The sequence below is a fragment of the Centruroides sculpturatus genome, unplaced genomic scaffold (genome assembly GCF_000671375.1).
Source record: "Centruroides sculpturatus isolate CEXI.00-Female unplaced genomic scaffold, Cexi_2.0 scaffold991, whole genome shotgun sequence".
Taxonomy (NCBI): domain Eukaryota; kingdom Metazoa; phylum Arthropoda; class Arachnida; order Scorpiones; family Buthidae; genus Centruroides; species Centruroides sculpturatus.
Genome location: NW_019385208.1, coordinates 237,443 through 253,432, shown reverse-complemented (window position 1 = coordinate 253,432; position 15,990 = coordinate 237,443). Strand labels below are relative to the sequence as shown.

The 15,990-nt window shown below is 28.0% G+C and overlaps 1 protein-coding gene and 1 long non-coding RNA gene across 3 annotated transcripts in view; one reads left to right on the top strand and one right to left on the bottom strand.

The window, feature by feature from the left end:
• Nucleotides 1-15,990, bottom strand: part of LOC111636132 — an 83,375-nt gene that overhangs the window by 18,171 nt on the left and 49,214 nt on the right. Inside the window, exons 2-5 of one of the 2 annotated variants that reach the window (XR_002758488.1) lie at nt 3,995-4,160; nt 3,854-3,926; nt 3,715-3,775; nt 552-653 (exon numbers count right to left, since the gene is read on the bottom strand). This is a non-coding gene — a long non-coding RNA (uncharacterized LOC111636132). The remainder of the gene's footprint in view (nt 1-551; nt 654-3,714; nt 3,776-3,853; nt 3,927-3,994; nt 4,161-15,990) is intronic. The other variant, XR_002758489.1, reaches the window with a different exon arrangement.
• The window catches only part of LOC111636130 (laminin subunit alpha-like), a 111,944-nt gene that overhangs the window by 59,510 nt on the left and 36,444 nt on the right, over nt 1-15,990 (top strand). Inside the window, exons 33-40 of the mRNA XM_023381308.1 lie at nt 1,926-2,019; nt 9,305-9,421; nt 10,764-10,949; nt 11,038-11,192; nt 11,268-11,450; nt 11,530-11,660; nt 11,733-11,880; nt 11,957-12,244. Coding sequence (XP_023237076.1) covers nt 1,926-2,019; nt 9,305-9,421; nt 10,764-10,949; nt 11,038-11,192; nt 11,268-11,450; nt 11,530-11,660; nt 11,733-11,880; nt 11,957-12,244 — 1,302 coding nt within the window. The remainder of the gene's footprint in view (nt 1-1,925; nt 2,020-9,304; nt 9,422-10,763; nt 10,950-11,037; nt 11,193-11,267; nt 11,451-11,529; nt 11,661-11,732; nt 11,881-11,956; nt 12,245-15,990) is intronic.

Genomic DNA, 15,990 nt, shown 5'->3' with positions numbered 1-15,990 from the left:
AATAAAACTTGCATGCAATTCATATTGTAGTTTTTAAAATAAAACTTCAATTTTAAGCATTAAAGTAAAATAATATATTACAGTCAAACCTCAGTTTTCAAACAGAATTTTGAACTCAAAATTGCACCAGTTGCCTAACGATAACTTAGTTGTCGAAAAAACTACTAGGAGAGACAAAAATGGTCTACTCCCTATACTTCCTACATTAAAGAAAATTGCTAGCCCTAGTTATTCAGAAATTATTGGTGCCGAGATTACCTTGCATCATTAGATGTTATGACATGAATTCTACTTCCCTTTTTTCTATGTACCACAGTTGAATTTAAATCATGTTTAAACACAAATGCTTGAATGTCAATTAAGATGCTTAAGTCAAATTAAATAACAAAAATTTATTATATTATATTGCATTTGTAGGCATTTCTATGCATGAAATACAGTACAGTTAAAAAGGTAAAAACAAATTAATCCATTTTATATTTGTTTTAGGAACAAATTATGTTGGAAAGAGGTTTGACTGTATAAGGAATTTAAAGGCAGGTAAAACTCACCATTTACACATCTATTAGTTGTTGATTTAATAAATAAAATACCTCTGACCAATTGATGCCTATCAGCCACGTCTTTGAAAAATGACAACTGCATTTTACATCCTGGATAATTATATAAAAATGACTATTAATACAAAAGATAATTAAAATCTTGTTAACTTAAATTCTTAACTAATCTACTGTTTTGTGTACAAAATACTTGGAAAAAAGTGTTATGATGATTTTAAGCTGTTATAAAATAAATAGAAACTGCAACATAGGGATAAATGGTGTGTATATGTGTTTGAATATATACCATGAGTTCCATGACCTTTCCACATCTGTCTGTATTCCAAACCATTCAACACAATGACAGCTGCCGTCAGAGACCAGCAGATCTCAAAATCAATCGACAATAGGGCCAAGACTTCATGCACAGCCCTTCCACTAAATGTATAATTATAATGTGCAGCAAGATGTTCAGGATATATATATGTTACATACAAAAAAATAAAAATTACTGCACTAGGGGTCAATGAATCATCACAATATACAAATAAACTAACTCAGCAAAATGTAATTCAAGACATAACACCTTATGTTGCCGAGAAATTTAATAAAAACACAACAAATCTATTGGTCATCATCAGGTGGAACAAAATTTTAAATAATTATTTGTATTTAAAATTTTGTTCCATTTATTTATATTCAAATTTGTTTTACCTGACGATGGCTGAAAATGTGTTTTTATTAAATTTCTCAGCAACATAACAAAGATGTTGTGTCTTGAATCATCACATTACAAATTGTCTGTATTGGGGAATAAGAGAGTGAAGCCCTCTAGTATTTATATACTATAACAAAAAAAAACAGATGACAAATGTCTTTGTTTTCTAATATAGATAATTGACACCTGAAATAATCTATAACTACATTTAAAATAATTCTGCTCCTGCCTTATGTTAAGATTCAAGAAACAAGATGGTAAAACAGAAACACTAATGAATTAACAATGTTCTTGTGCCTTTGTTCAATTCAAGGACCAGTTTAATGCTTTGAGTGTTGCCAGTTCTGATTCATTGTCCTTTGTGCATTTGATTTGATCCTTTGATGGTCAAGTAACATTGCATATCATTGTTCCAAGTGATAATGCAATGTTACTTGACCATCAAAAGTTATCAGGAGGAGTATTTTTAGCCTCTAGTTTATTATCCAAAATATTTATTATAAATATCGGTTTCAATTTTTGCTGCTAGGGAAATCACTTTTGTCCACATTTAGATTTTTTGTAAAAGTTACTTCTGATAGATCTCTTTAGTGTCCTCTAATTTTCCCTTACTTCTTATAGCAGACAGACATTGAATAAAATAATGTTAATAACAAATAATTTTTTAGTCCGAAGGTGTGGCAGAAAGAGCTGAAAATTCAAGAAATATTAGTGAAGATCTCCTTAATACAGCAAGATTATTGGAACAACAAGTTGCAGAAGGTTATTATTTAAATATTTTTAATATGTTAGTCATATATTTTAACTTTTTATTAATGTTTATAAATACAATTTTAAATTAAAAGATGAATAAAAACAAGTTCTCTCTATTATATATCACGAGTAATAAAAAATTTTACAGTAGTTATATAAACTTAGCAGTTTCAATGAATTGTTAAAAGATGCCAAAAGGTAATTGTACAATATATTATCTGAGGAAACAAACCACAGCTCCACAAAGAAATTTAAATTTAACATTTTACTTATGCATTGACTTCAGAAATTTTGCAATCTTAGATGATAAAAGAAACTATAAAATTATTTCAACTTTTGTGTTTCTTTATTAATCACAAGACAAAAGAATCAGCTGTAGACATCCAATGGTGGTGGTAAAATTTATTGTAAACTAGGTTTGCAAGCAATTTATGATGATTAGACAAAGTATAAAGGCCATTTAGATGTAAAAAAATGTTTTGATTGTGGTGGAATAACAAGATTAAGCATTTCATTTAGATTTTCTTTCAATGTGGACATACATTCTAATGGTAACAGATAAATTACCTATAGATGAAAAAATCATGCCAAAAGTAATCAAATGTTTCATAGAAGAGAAATTATGATCTTTATTTCCCAACATTAATTTATCTTTGCTAAATTAGAATTAGAATTAGAAACAGATGACTGGATTTAACAAGAAAACAAAAATTCAGTAATTGTTAGTTATAAAATTTCAAACTAATTTACAGATCTGGAAAGTAAAAGGAACTAGAACCTAAAAAGCAGATAATTGAATTATAGAAATTAAAAGGTGTGAAAATGTATTTGCTATTAGTTCCAGTAACTGAACAAAAAGATATACTAAAGGCTTCTAGAGGGAAAATTAAGCAGTTTTAGTTGTAGAACTAAGTTCAATAATACTGATAAGGAAAATTTTATATAATTTAAAAAAATGAAAAATATCAATTCATTTGTATACAGTTGATATTTTCTATTTATAATCTTGTAGTTTACATTAATGAATATTTAACAATTTATAATAAATTGTTTTTTCAAGTTACCATTGATGAAAAAACAAAATAAATTATTCACAATAATGACAACTATTCTCTAGCATCTTTAGTCATAGGACTATCTATTTCAGAATTAATTATTAATATTTACTTTGTCATAATGTATAATTCTTTTAGTTTAAAAAAATGCAAAGTTAAGATTAAAAATACTGTATATGTTGCAAATATAAGAGGACTGCAATTAAAAGAATTAACAAGCTCATTAAATGTAAGAATAGATATTATGTAACTATGTTAGTGAAATTATAATTTAGAAGAAATCCATAGAGAACCTGAGAAACATGGAGGCATATTATTTGTTTTAGATGATTTACCATACAAATCTTTAATAAGCTGATTATTAAAATACACCTTTACTTAACTATTTGTACTTTGACAGTTAATTCTGTGAAGCATTGAAAATCTGGATTAATTGGGACAGCATCCTGTCCAGATTTTTCAAACATGTAAACTAGCACTTCAAAAAATTTAAACCCTAAATACACTGTAATTCAATTAAATTATATGCCTTTGTGTCCTTATCATATGTTTAGTATATAATTTGCCTACTAGGACTTATTATACTGGTGACTCAATTCTGCAATTCAACAAAACATATCGAAAAATAAAGACTGTTTTTTTTTTCTACCTGATATCATTGTGTTTCGGACCTATCGGTCCCTCGTCAGCAGGTTTACGACCAACAATTTCTAAAACAAAAAATAAAATTACTACAAAACCTATAAAAATATACTTGACAATAAAATAAGTAACAAAATAAAACTTACAGATTTTTGTTTTTTAAATGCATGAACATTCAAAATCATTAATAGCACAAATCCGATCATACCTCTAAAATTTCTGTATACAATAATAAAAACTATAAGTTACAAACATAAAAGCTGGTTGAAAATTTTCCTAAAACTTACTTCATCGTTTTTCTATCAGTACTTGGACAGTATCTTATCACGAGGTTATCATTCCTTTTATACCTCCAACCCTCTTCCCTCTGTCGATGATTCTGTTCCATGATTGGTGTATTTTTCTTCCTAAATTGTTGTTCATTCTATTTCTTTGTCGAAATAGATTTGAGCACTATAAAAAAGAAAGAAATAATTTTAAAGGCAATTATATGAACATAGCAAGACAAAGAAATAGAATGAACAACACCAATCATGGAACAGAATCATCGACAGAGGGAATGAGGGTTGGAGGTATAAAAGGAATGATCTCATGATAACATATTGTCCAAGTACTGATAGAAAAACAATGAAGTAAGTTTTAGGAAAATTTTCAACCAGCTTTTATGACTGTAACTTATAGTTTTTATTATTGTATACAGGAATTTTAGAGGTAGGATCGGATTTGTGCTATTAATGCTTTTGAATGTTCATGCATTTAAAACACAAAAATCTGTAAGTTTTATTTTGTTACTTATTTTATTGTCAGGTATATTTTTATAGGTTTTGTAGTAATTTTTGGCCGTAAACCTGCTGACAAGGGACCGACAGGTCCGAAACACAATGATATCAGGTAGAAAAAAACAGTCTTTATTTTTTGATGTGTTTTCTTGAATTGCAGAATTGAGTCACCAGTATAATAAGTCCTAGTAGACAAATTATATCCTAAATACTGTAATTCAAGTTTAGATGTTCTAAGTTCAAGCCAGTATTTCAAAGAAATGTAGGAACACTTGAAGATTCAAAATTAAAAAATTACAAGTTTTGAGTAAATGTTAGAACACAATAATCAAGTTATCATTGAAAGGATTAATTAATCAGATTAAACCACTGAAAAGGATAAATTAATATCCTTTTTCAGTGGTTTAATCTGATTTTTAAAGAGTTCTGCAATACGCTTCTTGTCCAAAGTTCCCTCTGAGCTGCGCGGCCGCACACTGCTCAAATTGTTGCCGCGCACGAGAATTTATGTGCCGCGCAGGCGAGCATGCACACACTGATTTGAATTGTTGTTTACTTATTTCTCATTCTTTCTGCAACATGATTATTGCTGCGTATATTTCGATTAAATACATTAAATCATTGACAAAAGATAACATTTTGTATAAAAGTATGTTTTAAAATGAATTTTAATCTCTACTTTATAATTAATTATTTTAATTTTTATAGGAAAAAATAAGATTTTATATATATATGCTCAGAAAAATTTCTTGCTCAGAGAAGTATATGTTCCGCTCATCTACAAAAAAAATTAGAGGGAACATTGTTCTTGTCTAATCTTGTATTCAATTTTACGAGCTCTATGATGGCTTTTCTTTTCCGCTAGACTTATTACACCATGGTGTAATAAGTCTAGTGGAAAAGAAAAGCCATCATAGAGCTGTAAAACTGATTTTTAATGTTTTGCTGTAACTGTATACAGAAGACTGAGTGGAAACTTATTATAATATTTAAATCTTCTGGAAGAAATTATGGGTATGGGTTTTACAGAGAAAGATAAATAGTATTGAATTCAGTTATAAGTTAACAATCACAATGTTATGACTACCTAAATTTATTCTCAAGCAATAAAGTACCCATGGTTTTTGGGCTCCAATTTATTATTATAATAATTCCTCATCTATTTTGGATTATGTCCTAATGTATAAAAACTAAGTTTCTGAGGGGAACTGTTTTCTTGAGTGGGAGACAGTCCCACTCCAGCTGCTACATCTCATAATGATACAATGAAATGCTGGCACAGCATTGTTTAGCAATTCAGTTGCAGGAGAGTTGGCAGAATTAGTTACTGGGTCAAGTGAAGGTTCTGAGTACTCTGAGCTGTAAATGTTAACATGAAAAAGACAACATTCTGAATCTTAAATTAGCCACTTTTCCACAGAAAAATTATGATCGGTCAAATTTTTACTGCCATTTTTTCATTCTTGAAGTTTTAACATTCCAGGAGCCCAGAAATGTAAACAAATCTTTACAAAATTTTATGGTCATTGGCAAGTATTTTGCATTATATCTTGGGACTGAATAAACCAAAAATTTTGAAATTTGGCAGAGTTATTTAATAGCATCAATGCACCCTATATAAATTTTGGTGATTAGAACTTAAGGGATGGGAGATAGGATAGTGTCATGTGTCATATCTCAAATGGAGTTAGACAATGAAAATTTTACTCATTATTGGCATCCACAATTTTTCAAAAATTTGTCTTTATTCTCAAAAATAAGCCTTTTTTTGCCTTTTTCTTTAAATAATAATGTAAAGATTATTTTTTTAATTAATGAAATGTCCTAACAGATAGTACCATACATAATTTTAACATTATGTATTTTAAATTAACAGTAGGCTCAAATGTAAAATTAATTAATAATATAAATTTCTCTACTTAAGCTTTTATCATAATATAATTGAAAATTATCAGACTTCCTTTCTAGTAACAAAACCTCTTGTTCAGAAAGTCAGAAAGTCGTGCAAGAGTCTTTGCCATCTTTTTTATTTTATTTAAGTTAAAAATATATATTTTATGAATGCAATATATTAAGTATAGTAGTAGTCATTACTCAACATTCCCATATTAGACAGCCACAAGCCACCACTGCTTATTAGTGTGACAAAAAATGTACGTTATTCTTTTCATCTATATTATGAAACACATTGTTTTAATTTATGACAATTATCAAGGGTTAAAATGCTTGAAATTGCTTCCTGTGACACCAAATAATTTAAGAAAATATTAACACTGTCTGTCGGCATTATTATTTTACTTGAAATATTACAACAGCTTCTTTTGACAAATTTCAGATTGTCATTTTTGGGTATAAAATAATAGAACCTTTATTCTATACTTGAAGACGACAATATGAAATTTGTTGAAAGTAGTTTTAGTAATATTTCAAGTAAAATAATAATACTGGCAGACAATGTTAATACAGTAGAGCGTCGATTATCCGAAAGTCAATCATCTGAAAGAATTCCAGTCGGCAAATTTAAATTTTCACCAGTGCTTTGGCTATGTCTTGGGCTACTCAAATATTTTACGTTTTTGATACTAAATTAACTTCTGAAGTATAATTTTTAACAACACAATGGTCTTCATTAGGCTTAACATCGACGAAAATTCAATGCGAAGCTTCACACAATGGAGAAAAATGTCAAGAAGTGATAAATTAATACATTTTTTCGTACATAATCGGTTATCCGAAACATCAATCTTCCAAACAACCCCAGTCCCCAATTGATTCGGATAATTGACGTTCTACTGTATTTTCTTATCAAAGGTTAAATGGAATATATTAAAAAATCCAAACTACTTACTCGACTACTGAGATCAGAGCCATCGAGAGCTTATATGAGACCTGGGGATAGAGTTATATCATTTATTCAAAACAAAAACAAATGGCTAAAAAGGTATATATGTAAAATGTTTCTTTGTTAATAAAAAATTTTTAAATTTATATGGATACAAACCATTATGGGTCCATAAGTTCTCTCGACAGCTCCGACCGAGATACCGAAAAGATTTCATATTTTAATATTTGTATTTTGTTTTTGTCTTTTTATGACCACCCAAAAAATAGTATTAAACATATTATTGCTTTCTTTTTGCCAAAGTTTGGCATTTCTGTTCTGTGTACAGTTTGTGTCTGTTAGTTTTAAAGTAATTTTTCAATAAGTATTTTATTAGTATTACTGTAGTATTATTCATTTTTCTTATTAAATTAACAACTTATTTCAACATAGCCAATTGTAGCAAGACAACAATTGTCTGTTGGTACATAGCATCAAAAAAATCGATTGTTTCATCCTATATTTAATAAACAGAAAGTAATAAAATGTCTATAAAGTAGGGTAAATGGTATAGTTATTGGCTGCTTAAGGAAATTTTTATTTATAATCTTTGTTACATCAGAAGTTTTAAGTGAAAGTTTTTATACTTTCTGGTGAATTTGCTGGCAATAGAAAGAATATAGAAAAAAAACTAGAAATTACAAACACCAATCAGTTTAATCCAAAGCGTGTCCTGTTTTATAAAAAAATGCAAAATTGTACATCATATGACGTATATGGTAACAGAAAAACCTGTGGGAATTTTTGCTACCTACCAATAACAGTGACTTGTATTAAAATTCCCATGCAATGTTTCCAGAATAGCTTTTAGTGAACTCTTATTAAAAAGGTTTAAATTTAAAATGTCCAAATACTGTACTGTTTAACCTACAAATATTAAGCTTGGTAACTTTTGCAACTTTGGTTATTTTTTTAATGAGAAATTTCTTTTGGTAATATTTAGTATGAAGTAAGCAAAGTTGTCATTACCAATGAATTTTTGAAGATACAAAATCACATGTAAAAAAGACTGGCAAATTAATGCCTTTAGAGATGTTCTATTGCTTGACTAAAGTTGAAAAAAATTTTATAACCAACACCATTTTATATTATAATAGAATGAATAACTATGTAGAATTTATAGGATTCAAATATTTTAACAAATTGCATAAAGTAATTTTGTATATCAGTTTTAAGAAAAACTATTAGCTACTTTACATCACTGAGTACAGTCAAAGTGTTGCAAGAGTGTTGAATAAGGTATTAAAAATAAAATTTATTCCTTACATTATATTAAACAGAGATAATTTGAAAACAATCATTGTCATTTTTAAATTATCTGTTTCACTCTTCTGAAAGTTGTCTTACGTAATTTTTTTTTGAGCAAAGACAAATGTCGAACTGCCAAACCTTGTTAGATGTTCAAGAAACAAGCAGGTGTTAACTTTTTATCTGGCAGAAAATAAAAAAATAAAGAAAAAGGGGTTGTTAATAGAGTTAATCAATAAAATGTCCATTTACATAGTAAATTTTAACAGAGGAATTCAATACGATTGGTTGGCAGATTCTGACATTGGGCAATACATGTACAAATTTAAAGCAAACTCTGGTGATCCAAATATATCTAAATAAATTTAATTTTATTTATTATATTTATCCATATTTTAAATAATAATTTATTTACATGCTAGAATTATTCCATTTTTAACTAAGAAGAGATTTAAAGACCTAAAACAGCAAAGACTTAAAATATTTTCTGCCTTATTATAAAAATCTGTTATTTGTACATGTAATTTCAGCTAGAATAAATTATTGTTATTATTATTTAACTAACAAAGAAAGTAATTGTGATGCTTTTTAAGTGATTTTTAAAAATGAATAGCTTATTAAATATTTGTCATCAGTTAAGATAATGTAAATAATGTATTAATGAAGTATTTTTTGTAATATAATAATAGACTTAAAGCCAAAACTTGATTATGCCAAGAAAGGAGTTTCATCGATAGGTCAGCAAAACGAAAAAAATTCAAGAGATTTAGACATAATTGACAAAGAACTGGAGAAACTGCCTTTCCGTAAGAAAATTTTATTCTTATTTTTAAAATTTTGTTATATAAGCTAAATAAAAGAAATTTAATTTAAAAGAATTGATAAGAACTTCCACTTTTAAAATCAAATTAATTTGTTGTTAGTGCTAATGATAAACAATTTGGACATATACTGTCAGATATAGAAAGATAAAATCAAGCTATAATATAAACAAAGTATTTATGCACTGTAAGGTATCTTTTTGAATCTTTGAAACACACAACATAAATCATTACACACATTGTACAAAAATCATAGTTTAATCACTCCATTGTTTAATTTTGATAAATAGAAAGATGCTCATTAAGTCATTGTTTTTTTATACTATTTATTGTGACATCGTCATAATGCTGGGCTGTAATTTTTGTCACAAGGCACTTAAGTTTAGTAGCATCTTGCTCCTGTACATTATACTTTTCTTGTTAACAATGAAACAAAGTCATGCCAATCATGTATCTTACTCCAATGCTTTCCATATCTGGTCTTGACATTCATCTATCTCACACTGTTCTCAAGATTAAGGAAGGACAGACATACACCAGTGGGAATTTATAGGTGTACGATTTTTTCAAGTTGTGGCCCAAAAACAAACAAAAAATATCCAATGCAAGAAAAAAGACGTTACTACAAATGATAAGTTCATGCATCAAATAAAAGACAAGCATGTATAATATAGTTTAACAATTATGAAACATCACAAAAATCCTAGTCTGTTACTCATTCTTTATTACTTTTGAGACAAAACAAAGATTCTAAACAGTCTTCCTTTCAATTAGTTCACTTCTGATATAAATCTATGTTTTTTCTACACTTTGGATTAGGAATCAAATTTTATATAAGTTAAATATTGATGGGTATAGGAAATCTTTCTAATTCATATTTCCTTATAAGCAACTGGCATTTCATTTTGTTCTGTTGGCCATATTGACCTATGGATGTTGCAACAGTCCTCATTTTCCATTGGCTATCGACTTCCCATTTCTGCTTATGCCGACAGACGAAAAAATATTTTAAATTTGATTTTCAGGGTCCTCTCTATGTTAGAGATTTAAAATATTTGTGTGTTTTGTTTCTGCATTATTTTATTTCACAGAAAGGAATGGAACTTTATAATTTACAATAATCATTATTCTAATGTGTCAATTCACCAAAATAAGTAGCTGGATAGTAAGTAAAATTAACTGGACAAAGCACCTAACCACAAAAGACTGGGGAGAACATTGATTATATTTTGAATCCTATTCACTTAGTTATAAACATATAAATGTATGTAATTATATGCTGTCATTACAATATATAAAATCAAAACTGCTTTATTTAATAATTTAGGAGAATTACAAAACATGATTAATGATGCCAATGATAAATCAGTGGAGGCTGAAAATCTGGCAAATCGTGTACAAGAAGATATTGAAAATATTTTGTTAAAAATACAAGAAGATAGAGATACGGCAGAAGAAATACCTATTAATTTGGACGAGATTAAAGATGCAGTCAAAACAGCTGATAAGTATTGTAAGAAGTAGAATAAATATCTAACAAATACAAAATTAATTATAACTATATGCATGTTACTAACACATAATATTTTATTAAAATTTAGTGGATTTGGTGAAAACAATTGATCCAGAAATTGATGATCTGCTGGAAAAAGTTGGAAAAAAGGAAACGGCAGTAAGAATAACTGGTAAAGACGTCAGTGACAAAATAGCCGAACTTCGTCAGAAAGTTGCTCTTGCTCAAAATCAAGCTAACAGGGTATAAAAAGTTTTTATTTATGTTGAAACTTTATATTTAAAAATTGTTAATATAATTGTCCAAAATTTATTGCAGATTAAATTAGGTGTTAGATTTTTTGACAATACTACGCTACAGCTACGAAATCCCGAAGGACTAGATAGATCGGCAACTTACACTCACATGTCGCTGTATTTCAATACAGAAAAATCCGATGGACTTCTAATATATGTCGGAAATGAAAAAGGAACTCATAATCTTATTTGGAATGCTTTAACAGTAATAATTTAAGAACTTAGTCATATAACATGTTTATGATTTTTTAAAAATTTAAAGTTTATTTTTTATTTTTTTTAAGGATGATTTTATGGCTTTAGAAGTACAAGCTGGAAGACTAGTGTTATCTGTTGATCTAGGATATGGCGTTAATAGAATTGTGAATGATCGTTATGTGGCTGATGGAGTCTGGCATCAAGCAATCATTGAAAGGTATTCTTATATCATTTTCTCATTATGTTTAAAATGTTTTAAATGTATGGAAAAATTTACTAATTTTTTTAGAACTGGAAAAACTTTCACATTGACAGTAAGAACAGAAAGGGAAGATGATTCAGTTAAACAGGATGTTTTACCAGGAACATATAGTGTATTTAATTTGGATCAACATCATTCTAAGTTTTACATTGGTGGAATACCAGATGACGCTAAAGTGAGATTTAAAGAAGAAATCCTAGCAGTGTCAACATTCTCATTTTTCTAATTTTAACCATATATATAAATTACAGATTCAAGCAGAAGTGTTATCACGACATTTTATTGGCTGTATAGAAGAATTAGAATTTGGTAAAACTCCAGTTGGTCTGTGGAATTTTGTTAAAGCAGAAAATAATTTCGAAGGTTGCATCGAGAGAGATGCATTTGTTACTCTTCAGCCAAGTAACGGTCTGAGATTTGACGGAACAGGTTATGCAATCTTACCGATTAGACGGCATAACTTTAAAAGAACCACAGACTTCAGCATGGAAATTAAAACATATGCTAGCGAAGGGCTTTTGTTTTTAATTGGCAAAAATGTAAGTGTCTTAAACTGTTGTTTAACAATTTACATGTAGCTTGTGATTTGTCTTGTACATCGTTAGTCATAATTGTTTGAGAAAAGATACTGACTTTTAAATGAAGAATTCTTTACAAATATAAAGAATTCCAGGGTTCATATCAGTCTAGAAATCAGGGAAAACCTGGAAAAGTCAGAGTATTTTCATTTTACAGGAATAAATACACACTAATTTAACACTAGAACTATGAATTTAAAATTAGTTGTATAAAATAATAATTTCAAATCATAAAAATATATCACTGTTCTCAAAAAATAAAATCAATATTCTAGAACATTACATCGTTTTAAGGGAAAGTTTCATAGGTTAGGGGTTGTTCTCTCAAATTGGGGAACTACATATACTTCATATAATAAATTAAACACTGACATCTACTCTGTAAAAATTACCTCATTGTTGCCTATCACAAACAGTATCTGTTCATATATAAAAATAGTTTCTTTTTTGTGTGAAAAAAAGCAAGCAATGATAGCTATATTATTATTCTGTAGATTTGTTATAAAATATTTCTTGTATATCTATTATACCAGTAAGAATAAGCATATATAAGATACTATATATTTTGAGTGTCTTTGTAGAGAGGTTGATAGTGGTTTGTTTGTGAGAGATTAATTAGTTGAAATCAGTGATGATGAACAGTATCACTCTCATCGTTATCCTGATTAGCATCCATTTCGTTGGATGGGACATAATCTATTGGCTAATGATAATGAATAAGAATGTCATCTGTATGGTCACTTTCTGAAAAATTTGCTAATATATTTGCAATTTCATCTCCAGTCAGCAGATGATAATCAAATATATCATTTTTGCATACATGCTACATGAATATTTCTAACAAAACTGAAGCAAAAAGTTGTTCTAACAAAAGACACAGAAAATGCAAAAGATTAGCAGCAACATTCACATAGGAGTGTTAGTATTCACAAATCATAAATACACACATGAAGCAGAAGTGAAAAATAAGAAAAGGTAAAAGGTAATAAAACAATGAAATAAATCAGTAGTCAAAAGTGATTGCTTTTTGCATTTGTAAGAATAAAACTTTATGGTAATGAAAAACATTCAAATTCAGGAAAAATCAAAAAATTTCAGCTTCCTGTGAGTAAGTAAAATACATTAGCAGTCACAATGATTGTTGTTGTGCTTGTAGTGTTCATTTGCTAGTGATTTTTATGAGTCATTCTACATCCAATCAACAGTACCAAATCTAAGGACATGCTCAGGCATTAAGGAGGAGTTAAATATGCTAATCAGTTATTAATAATCATTTTTACAAACAAAAATGTCTAGTGGATGTATAATAAACATTGCAAACTAAATTTTTTATCTTGTTGTTATTCTTTTAAGAACCTTTAANATTGTTTTTTCAAGTTACCATTGATGAAAAAACAAAATAAATTATTCACAATAATGACAACTATTCTCTAGCATCTTTAGTCATAGGACTATCTATTTCAGAATTAATTATTAATATTTACTTTGTCATAATGTATAATTCTTTTAGTTTAAAAAAATGCAAAGTTAAGATTAAAAATACTGTATATGTTGCAAATATAAGAGGACTGCAATTAAAAGAATTAACAAGCTCATTAAATGTAAGAATAGATATTATGTAACTATGTTAGTGAAATTATAATTTAGAAGAAATCCATAGAGAACCTGAGAAACATGGAGGCATATTATTTGTTTTAGATGATTTACCATACAAATCTTTAATAAGCTGATTATTAAAATACACCTTTACTTAACTATTTGTACTTTGACAGTTAATTCTGTGAAGCATTGAAAATCTGGATTAATTGGGACAGCATCCTGTCCAGATTTTTCAAACATGTAAACTAGCACTTCAAAAAATTTAAACCCTAAATACACTGTAATTCAATTAAATTATATGCCTTTGTGTCCTTATCATATGTTTAGTATATAATTTGCCTACTAGGACTTATTATACTGGTGACTCAATTCTGCAATTCAACAAAACATATCGAAAAATAAAGACTGTTTTTTTTTTCTACCTGATATCACTCTAGCATCTTTAGTCATAGGACTATCTATTTCAGAATTAATTATTAATATTTACTTTGTCATAATGTATAATTCTTTTAGTTTAAAAAAATGCAAAGTTAAGATTAAAAATACTGTATATGTTGCAAATATAAGAGGACTGCAATTAAAAGAATTAACAAGCTCATTAAATGTAAGAATAGATATTATGTAACTATGTTAGTGAAATTATAATTTAGAAGAAATCCATAGAGAACCTGAGAAACATGGAGGCATATTATTTGTTTTAGATGATTTACCATACAAATCTTTAATAAGCTGATTATTAAAATACACCTTTACTTAACTATTTGTACTTTGACAGTTAATTCTGTGAAGCATTGAAAATCTGGATTAATTGGGACAGCATCCTGTCCAGATTTTTCAAACATGTAAACTAGCACTTCAAAAAATTTAAACCCTAAATACACTGTAATTCAATTAAATTATATGCCTTTGTGTCCTTATCATATGTTTAGTATATAATTTGCCTACTAGGACTTATTATACTGGTGACTCAATTCTGCAATTCAACAAAACATATCGAAAAATAAAGACTGTTTTTTTTTTCTACCTGATATCACTCTAGCATCTTTAGTCATAGGACTATCTATTTCAGAATTAATTATTAATATTTACTTTGTCATAATGTATAATTCTTTTAGTTTAAAAAAATGCAAAGTTAAGATTAAAAATACTGTATATGTTGCAAATATAAGAGGACTGCAATTAAAAGAATTAACAAGCTCATTAAATGTAAGAATAGATATTATGTAACTATGTTAGTGAAATTATAATTTAGAAGAAATCCATAGAGAACCTGAGAAACATGGAGGCATATTATTTGTTTTAGATGATTTACCATACAAATCTTTAATAAGCTGATTATTAAAATACACCTTTACTTAACTATTTGTACTTTGACAGTTAATTCTGTGAAGCATTGAAAATCTGGATTAATTGGGACAGCATCCTGTCCAGATTTTTCAAACATGTAAACTAGCACTTCAAAAAATTTAAACCCTAAATACACTGTAATTCAATTAAATTATATGCCTTTGTGTCCTTATCATATGTTTAGTATATAATTTGCCTACTAGGACTTATTATACTGGTGACTCAATTCTGCAATTCAACAAAACATATCGAAAAATAAAGACTGTTTTTTTTTTCTACCTGATATCACTCTAGCATCTTTAGTCATAGGACTATCTATTTCAGAATTAATTATTAATATTTACTTTGTCATAATGTATAATTCTTTTAGTTTAAAAAAATGCAAAGTTAAGATTAAAAATACTGTATATGTTGCAAATATAAGAGGACTGCAATTAAAAGAATTAACAAGCTCATTAAATGTAAGAATAGATATTATGTAACTATGTTAGTGAAATTATAATTTAGAAGAAATCCATAGAGAACCTGAGAAACATGGAGGCATATTATTTGTTTTAGATGATTTACCATACAAATCTTTAATAAGCTGATTATTAAAATACACCTTTACTTAACTATTTGTACTTTGACAGTTAATTCTGTGAAGCATTGAAAATCTGGATTAATTGGGACAGCATCCTGTCCAGATTTTTCAAACATGTAAACTAGCACTTCAAAAAATTTAAACCCTAAATACACTGTAATTCAATTAAATTATATGC